General features: G+C 40.3%; 1 protein-coding gene across 1 annotated transcript; it reads right to left on the minus strand.

Annotated features, from left to right (window-relative positions):
- Positions 1 to 445: 445 nt before the first annotated feature.
- TMEM101 (transmembrane protein 101) lies at positions 446 to 9411 on the minus strand. Its single transcript, XM_032237771.1, has 4 exons — positions 9247 to 9411; positions 6307 to 6487; positions 3947 to 4093; positions 446 to 2073 (listed from the first exon to the last, which is right to left on the minus strand). Exons 1-4 carry the CDS (start codon positions 9381 to 9383, stop codon positions 1765 to 1767), a joined length of 774 nt encoding a protein of 257 aa, XP_032093662.1. The 5' UTR covers positions 9384 to 9411; the 3' UTR covers positions 446 to 1764.
- Between the last annotated feature and the right edge of the window lie 247 nt (positions 9412 to 9658).

A 9658-nucleotide genomic window follows, 5' to 3' on the forward strand; every position in this document is an offset into this window, starting at 1 on the left:
TGCTTTAACTGACTTGAGATTCTAGTGCCTCTAGTAACATAATCTACCAATGAGGGGACGGAAATCAATATATTTGTTAGGCAGCAACCTCCTCTAGAGGTTAACATTTTGAAGAGCTTCAATGTATGAGAAAAGCCCTTCTATTTCTGCAGTCTTCAATATCATAATCTTATTTGATCCAAATTATGTAATCCCCAAACTCCCTGATTCCACCCAGTATCATTCATTTCTCATCTCATTCCCCACAGCTTCACTATTCACAGAAAAATAAATCTGGGCCTGTGATCTGAGGTTCTATGTCTTTCATATGCTCCTGGTAGAAGTGATGGATTCATGGACCTCTCATTCTCACATGCATCCTTAAGACTCATCTCCCATAATGGCCCCAAACTACTTTCTCACAAGCCAATTTTGCCTGGATTTTGGCATAATCCGGGTTTTTAACATATTCCCAGTTTTGATACTTCTGGGAGACAAACTGCTCCCACTTCCTCCCACATTTAAACTCTCCAAAATGCTGCAAGAAATGGCACTTTGAGAGCATTTTCCTTTCATTTCCATTCTTCACTTTTCACCTTCCTCCAAAAGGAAGTATTTAAAATGAGACAAAAGTAGTCTTAAAAGTGGGGGTTTCAACATTTAGGGATAGGGATAGATGAGTTAAGGGCCTTCCAATCCCCCCCTCTCTGCCTAAAAAAGGCATAAAACCACAGACCGCAAATTCACTCCATCATTTTCTATCATAGGACAGACATATAATTTAAAAAATCATGAGGCAGAGATGCAATCATCTATCATTTCAAATATTGTCCATCCCTGATTAGTTCCAGTACCACAAAATCTGAGGCATCTAGATCAAGGAAAATTATTTCCAAATTTCTTTTCTTCCACTTGCAGCTAGTTGGAATCCAACTCTAAATGTTCTGCCTTATAGGAACTTAACACAAAATCTAACTTTCCTTTTACCATCCAGCTTCAGCAGGAAGCGCTCCTAGTTCTTAGCTGATGCACTAAATATATAAATATTCCCTTTAGGAGTCTCTTTACTCCTAAACCTACTATGAATAAAATAATATTTTTACCCAATTGGTCACTGTTTGACTTCATGCTTGTCTGGAAGAGTATAATACAGTTTCACAAATGTGTTCATACAAGCAGAGCAGAGGTTAGCCAATGCAAACAGACTTTAGTATTTATCTTAGCCTCTTTGAGAATTATCAATGGTCAGAAGCCCCACTTGATATAAAAAAACTATACATTCTATAAGAACCACCCCATCATAGTCATACTCTTGAATCCAAAGTAAAATGGTTCCAAATCTCTCTGTCTATTTACTCAACCTAGGAGTGTTGTTCAGGCCCAGTAGCATACCAAGTGGAAATTTTGTTCAAATTTTCTTTAAGTTTCTGAAAGACTGGAAACAAAAATGTAAACCAATTCTACTAGGGGACACCAAAACCCTGAACCCTAACGGATGTGATTAAAGACATTAATCTTTCACTTTCTATTGCTCAATAAATAGGACAGCTGTTGAACTGTCCTTGGTAAGAATAAAATTAAAAAAATAGAAGTGACCCCACATTATAAAGAAAGAATATAAGTTCGTTTAGCTGCCAGTGGAAAAGAGCAAAGAGTTTCAACAATGCAGTAAAACCAAAAAATAAATAAGCAATTGTTTAAAATCATCCCAGTTCCTTCTCCGGAAGTCTTCTGCTCTCCCTGGCCTGAAATCAAGCATAGTTCCTCAAGTCCCCTGGGTTATGCTCAGCCATCTGTGGCCAAAATGATGGAGGCCCCAAAAACCCCAACGTTTTGGCCAATCAACTTCATTTGATTCCAGAATTCAACTCTGCGAGAATCGTGCCAGAAACCAAGATTGCCATCAATGAAGAGGATGACCAGAGGAAGAATTACCGACAGGATTTGAGCAGCTGTGGTGATGTAATAACCGGATAGAAAGGACAGAGCAAGGACGCCGTAGAGAACAAAGAGAAGCTGTAGGAGGATCTCCCCACCCAGGATACCACCAAGATAGGCCAGGCGATCTTCTTTGCTGTGCTGAAGAGAGTAGGCCTGAAAAGAATCAATGGGAATGTTGGTTTAGGAGTAATCTTTAGCCTAACACTTCTATAAGGTGTATGCCTATTGGGAGATGGATATAAACTTCCATGCAATTTCTATTTCTCCAATTGTGGCTGTTAGGAAATATACACTGGATTTATTAAACTGCAAGGGGGACATGAATGTATCTTTTTATTGTTTGCATCAGATTGCTATTTTCAGGCTCAGACCTATTCATGGTTTTCTTTGGCTTTTCTCCCATAGTTGGTTGACTACATTTTTCAAGGTATACACTAGATCCTGCTCAGTTTCAACTAAAGACAATTTTGGATAGAAACAACAGAAACAAGTTTGGAAATGAATTATTCTTTATTTAGTTATTTATAATTTTGGAAATTAATTATTTAATCCTTTACTCTAGCAGCTTATTTATTCTCATCTTAGAATGTAGGATCTCAAAAAATGGGAGGAGATTCCTAACTTCCCATCCAAAAGTTTCCAACAGAAATCCAATACCCCTCGCTCATCTATTTCCTCATCCTCTGCCCTTTTGGCTGCCCTGCATTCTGCTACCCTGAACCCCTCTACCCGATTCCTCCCACTGCTGATGAGATAACCAGCTAAGGCACCTACTGGCCCTTCACAACACTTTGCACCTTGGGCTCCACACACACCCATCCCCAGGTAACCTTAAAATAGAAAGAGCTCAAAGGGACCTTGTAGGTCTTCTAGCCTAGCCCCCTGTTCAAGCAGGAGAATCTCAGATAACTTCAGATAAGTCCCTTTCTAGGCTCTTAAAAACAAAAAAAAGACATTGCTGTTCTCCCTGCAATTAAGTCTATACAACAGCTTTGTGAGGCCTCCATGGCAAAGGTCAGCTGGGGAGGCAGCAGATGATGACAGAAGGCAGGGCAGCCAAAAAGGCAGATATGCAGGGGGTGGAAGGGTGGAATAGTTTGGATTGAAGCAAGTCAAACTCCCATCTGCCAAAGGGAGTTTACCAGGCACAGGTGGGGAGGGGGCAGCAGGACACAGCTTGCAATTTGTGGAGGGCAGAAGCATGGGGAACTTGCCAACAGCAGTGCAGTCATCATCTAATAGACGCAACTGGGACTTATCAGAATTGGCATTGCTAAGCTATGTTTCATCTAGTGCCTGCTTCACTTAGTGATGGAAGTTCTGTTCTCAATAAGGGTCACTAAACAAGGACTACCCATAAACAAATAATGCTCCCTGTTTATGTAAGACAAAGCTTGGTGGTTCTGTATGAAGTTTGTGTTTGAAGTTTGTGCTCTCTGAGCTTAGTTATTGGCTAGCAGATGTTTTATTTATTTATTTAGCATATGACAAATACATGGTTTATTTGTAGAGAGCCAGGAGTTCTACAAGGATGTCTGGCTGCCAACTGTCGTTAACTGCTAATTCTTCAATGTAGTCTGGCTGCCACTTGTTGCTAGTCATTTGGTTCACAGTGCTGCGCTATCCAAGTTGCACCACCAGGAGGGGAACTAGCATCACACCACAGATGTTTTATTACTTGCACTGATGGTATTATTTAATTCGAAATAAAATATATGCAAATAAACAATCAAGCTCAGAGGATGCCAAAAACTCCGCACTTGCACTTTGATAGCATTTGCAGAACCTTAAAGTTATATTTTTAAGAAATAAACGTAAGATCTTATCCTCGGTGTGCATTTACACGAGCACTTATGTGACAGTTCGCCATCTGCAAGGACTGCTGATTTCTGATCTGATCCCTGACTTATGGTGCACGCAATATGTCCACTATCTGTCTCATTACTATTTTTTAATCCCGTAGCAGAAAACTAAGTAAAAGAGGATGGAAAGAGAAGGTCGATTCAGACCTTTTTCATGTACATACCACACAAATGAGGTAGATTCCAATGAAAACTTGCCCAGTAGACTGCAATGATCTGTTCCGTGGTTTCTGGCGGTAGATTTCACCAGCGCCACTTGCCAAGATCAAAAATCCACCTATTATGGCTATTGTTCGTGAGTACATTCTCACCTGTGTCATGCAAAGTAAACAAAATGTGCTAATTAATAAAAACAGGAATGCCCGTTTTTTATTACTCCCCCCCCAATACTATATATTTTTCATGTTGAACTCAATATCTATATATCAATTTCTGAAGAAATACTGTAACATCTGATTTTTGTACTGATAATTTTCTTTGAGAGATGAAACGTGGCTGCCTAAATATGGGCACACAAATTGTAGGTTATATATTTCTTAGCCCTTCTTTTCACAGCACAGGGATAATTTTCCATTAACCATACTTCATTATGTTCAACCAAAAATATACCTATCAGGTTTAAATATATGAGGATTTGAATATAAAGGGAAATGACAATTAACAAAAAGTGTGAACTAGTTCTTTAGAACTAAATTTAGGTATATTACAGGTTTACAGTTCTTCATCTTTATATCTGATAATGGAAGACACCATATACAAAATAATTATGAAACTGAAAGCAATTAATTAATCAGCATTTAACTGGTCAATATAATCACAGCCAGTACTGTTTCTATAGAGCCTCAGGGAAGGGAACAGTCTTACACATTTGTTTATTGGTTTAATTCAATTTGGGCACAACCTGACTCCAACTGCTTTGGATAGTTCACAAATAATAGAATAAAAACCACTAAAACAGCAAGATAGCATCTGGGGACAAAAATGAACAGAAAATAAAAGTAGCAAACAAGCCCAAGGGGCCCCACCTGTCTTACATCAAGGCCTAGGAGAACAGCCAGTCTTCAAGACTTTACAGAACAATAATAGGATGACAGCCACATGGTTTTCAGGCAGGGTCTCAGGCAAAAGGGCAGGCACGGCATCAGAAAAGGTACCCTTACTAAGTACTGACAGGTGAGGTTGTTTAAGAAGGGATGCAGAGCACACCAACTCTGCTAGCATGTACCAGCGAGGCGGAATCTTATGGGAAACAGGGTCTTTCATGTAACTTATTATATGTAGAGTATTTTGGTAATATCCAGCATCTTGATTCACACTAGGAAGCATACTAGCAACCAATGCAGTTGGGGCAGCAGAGGTGTCACATGGACACATTGAGGCACATCCCTTACTGCCTAAACTGATTTATTCTGGACCAGCTGAAGATCATGTCTAGTTTAATGAAAAGAAGGACTAGGGGAGACATGATAGCAGTGTTCAAATATCTCAGGCGTCACAAAGAAGAGGGAGTCAAACTATTCTCCAAAGCATCTGAGGGCAGAACAAGAAGCAATGAGTGGAAACTGATCAAGGAGAGAAGCAACTCAGAACTGAGGAGAAATTTCCTGATAGTTAGAACAATTAATCGGTAGAACAGCTGGCCTCCAGAAGTTGTGAATGCCCCAACTCTGGAAGTTTTTAAGAAAATGTTGGATAGCCATTTGTCTGAAATGGTATAGGGTTTCCTGCCTAGGCAGGGGGTTGGACTAGAAGACCTCCAAGGTCCCTTCCAATTCTGCTATTGTATTGTATCAAACAATTTTCAAAGATAGCTTTATGTAGAGCCCACTGCAGTAGTTGAACCTTGAGGCTGCTGCCTGAAGAGCTTCGCTTCTCAACCTGGGAAAGAGTACAATTGGTGCATCAGAAGGAGCTGAGGAAGGGGCCAGTGTTACTGCCTGCTCTTCAAGAAGTGTGAATCCAAGAAATCTCCAGATTGCACGTCCTTGAACAGGAAAGTTCTATCCCATCTGCTAAGAGTATGCACGGAAAGTCCTAGGATCTAAGACTATAATATCTCTAATATCCACAGACTTGGCAGGATTGAGTCATAGTCAGTTCCTCCCCATCCAGATATTAGGATTCAATAGGGGGAGACATCTAAGCCTCCAAATATTGTCAAAGTTGTATGTTTATTCCTTTTCACTAACTGATGTAATACCTGGAGATGTTTTCACCTCTACAAAATGAAAAATTATTCCAGCATAAAATATATGCTATCCGTCTGTCTCTACCTAGCTATCTAGGTATCTATCAAATTTTTAGAAACCGCCAAATTTGCTTACAGAGCAACTTAACTGCCGAGGTATATTTTAGAAGATCCTCTTTTGCTAACACCGAAAGATGCTACACGTGAAACAGAATTTAATCACAGGAAAAATGCCAATATCAACACCATCCAACTTGAGCCTAAAGTTAATTCTGCGATAAAGCAGATCTATGACCAGAATTCGAATGTCAAAAATAGAGCAGATAATTTTCTCACCTTCAGCCAGTCTGCATAATGTGCATAGCCTCCAACATATGCTGCGTAGGTGCTGATAGCCAACTGGAGAGCAGCCCCCAAAGCGAACCATCGTCGTTTCACACCAAAGGACATAAAGCTGGCACACAAAACTGCTGCACCCATATCAAAGTAGAGAAACGGAACAGGGATGTCTGGTTTCCTGTATATGGGAAATAAGAGTAGAAAATTACTCCATGAAAACTGAAAGAAATGAACATGACACACAAGAGAGGGTGGTACACATGCAGATCTTGGCCTTAATTTCCAAAGAGTACAGCACCAGTTGGAATTGACAACACCTTTGTACTTTTTTCTTAAAAGTTAAAAGAAATCCCTACCGCAATAGGCACTAAACCCTAAATATGTTTGAAAATTACAGTTAGTGTAATTTTACTGGAATTCAGCATTAAGCATTGGGGAGCACAGGCAGTTACAAAGGTTAAGAAATTCATTATTAAAAACCACTACTATGAAGCCTTTGACACATGCTTTAAGAGAGAAAATAATGCTGTATCCATGAGCTGAACATTTCTGAGCCACATACCTCACTTTTCCTTTAAACAACTTTTATTTTATTATCAACATTCTATCATTCTTTGCTTTCTTATCAATTTTATTTCATATTCCTCAATGAAATACTGATGACAGATACATATGATTATCAGTATATTTGAAGAGATACATGACTTTTCAAGCATGGCTCACATAGGCATGTAAACAAGTGCAGGTGTGACCACCTGTGGCAACCACGGATCATCTCTAAGCAACCTGACATAAAGAACTTTGGAAGTTCAAGAAACAAACTTCTGTTTTTCCCCTTCTGACCAGCAGATATCACAACTTACGGTATAAGAAGAATTTACATTTTTTTTACTGCTTTGCATTTTACCTATTCCCAAAAGTTCTAGGCAGCCGAGTTACCAGTCTTTGTGAGTCAATCTGCAAGGCTACCATGAAAGACAGAATATTACAATGAGCAAGGCATTAATAAACTATTCAAAACAGCAGTTTATCCACCCACTCCCCCAAAAAGTTGATGGAAAATTTACTATAAATCTGAGAGAACAAAGTAGCCTTCAGATGACAGTTAAGAGATAACAGTTAAGAGCCATCATGATTTGGAGAGCCACTAAAGGTCCATTTATATTATTATATTTGGTCAGCTAGATGTGTAGATTAGATATGGCATTTTGGTCCACCTATTAAGTTGTTCCCAAGGATCTAGGGTAGGACCTGTTGTTATTTAGTGTTGTGCTGTAGGTACTGTCACAAGATATAAGCTGATCCAAGTAATGCTGCCTTTGCAGTTGACTGATGATGAACGAATGATGTTCAAATTGTGCTCCAGTTATTTTGTGATTGCACTCAAAGTCCCTCTTACTCTTGGTATTATCTTTGCTTTTTATATCACCTTCATCGTCACTGTTGTCATCAACATCATCACCACCACCACAATCATCATCATGCCCCATTCCTAATGGGCTAGATCAGGTACAATGAAATCAAAAGATAATAAAGCTAAATACAAATGGTTACAATAATGTCAGTAATTATTTGTACAATATTATGGGTGTGTAATAAAACTCATATAACTATAGAACGTGTTCTGGAATGCAACTTGGTTACAAAATGCAAGGAAAGTGAAAGACTTTCCCAGCTTTATGAGAAAGGGTATTATATAATATAGCAGTTGTCACTGAGGTGGTTCTGACACTTGGTCACATCCAAATATTACTCAAGAAGAAAGACTGTAACAGAATTCCCCCATGGCAATCAGTCCAATTTTATCCAGTTGCTGCCTGATTTATGGCTGTCTCCAGCCTCACTTCCAAAACAACAGGCTCTCTATTGACCTAACAGAATGAAACTTAAACTCGGTGCTTACAATAAATTTAGAGGAAGCCAGCTGGATAAGGTTGTTCTAAATCAGTTTTCTTTAAAGTGTGCTCTGAGGAATTTAGAATAAAATAGAGATGGAAGGGACCTTGGAGATCTTCTAGTCCAGCCCCTGCTCAAGCAGGAGAACCTATATAATCTCAGACAAGTCTCTTCTTAAAAACCTCCAGTTATGGAGCTCCCACAATTTCTGAAGGCAAGCTGTTCTACTGGCTAATTGTCCTTACTGTTAGGAAGTTTCTCCTTAATTCCAGTGTCTCTTTTTTGATCAGTTTCCAACCATTATTTCCTGTCCTGCCCTCCCTCAAGATTTTCTCAGGAGTCTGAGAAATCAAATTTATTTGATAGCTTATGTTGAAAATATTAAAATCCCCTCAAATAATGGTGGGAAGCTGTAGCCCCAGCAACTGCATCAAGGTTAATTATTAATACTGCGAATATTGATATAAATATAACCCATGTTAACAAAAGTTCTTTTGGGGTCCTCCCAAAAAGGTAAGGAGTCCCGAGAGGAAAAATGTCTAAGAAATACTATTCTAAAACTTGTAATTGGCTCCATTTTCCTCCCCAGTCCTCAGATCCAATCATTGTCTCTGCTTGATCCACCAATGCCCATCCTGAGATCCCGCCACCATTTCCGGCTTCCGTCCTGATTCCCTTTTATCCCAGCATACATTCAGCCGTCATTTAACAATGCCCGTTCTGTCCCTGTCCCCCAGGAGCTTCCATCCCCAACTCCTCCACCAAGGGGTCCTTCACCCGCACCCGCAGAGTGAAAGCCCAAGCCACCCTCCTACTCCATTCATTCCCACGCACATCTCCGCTCGCCTGAGCGTTATTTTATCTTTCCCGCATGATAGACTATCCCACCACTTCTCCACGACAGAGATAATGCGGGACTCCCGGCTTCCCCGACCTTAAAAGAGTTTGCCTCCGGTTTCTAAATAGACGGAGGCTGCTGGCATCGGTTGCTCTTTGCACTCGCTCAGAAGCACAGTAATTTACAAGAAGATCTTAACTCACCGGCGAACCTCGGCGCGCTCGGCATTGAGGAGAAGGCCGCTGAGACAGTGCCAGAACGGGAAGCGAGTGAGCAGCACCGACCCGATCCGCATTAGCAGCCGCAGCACTCCGCGCCGCCTCCCGCTACCCGCCGCCATCTTGCGACAGGGCGGAATTACTGGCGTATCCCGTTCGTACCAGAAGGTCCTCCTTGGTCCGTTAGAGCATCGCTCTAAAGTCCCACTACAAAACTTTCCCTACAGAAACTGATGCCATACTCCAAAGGTTCCCTTCTTCTTGTTCTAAACATTAAAAGTCGTTTGCTCAGATTTTGTGATTGCCACTCCACCTGTATTATTTAATCTGCTGCTTCTAGGCAATTTACACTTTAAAAAAACAGAAATCCAACACAATAGTTCCGTGCTAGGGAAGC

This window comes from Thamnophis elegans, chromosome Z (genome assembly GCF_009769535.1).
Source record: "Thamnophis elegans isolate rThaEle1 chromosome Z, rThaEle1.pri, whole genome shotgun sequence".
In the NCBI taxonomy this organism is placed as follows: domain Eukaryota; kingdom Metazoa; phylum Chordata; class Lepidosauria; order Squamata; family Colubridae; genus Thamnophis; species Thamnophis elegans.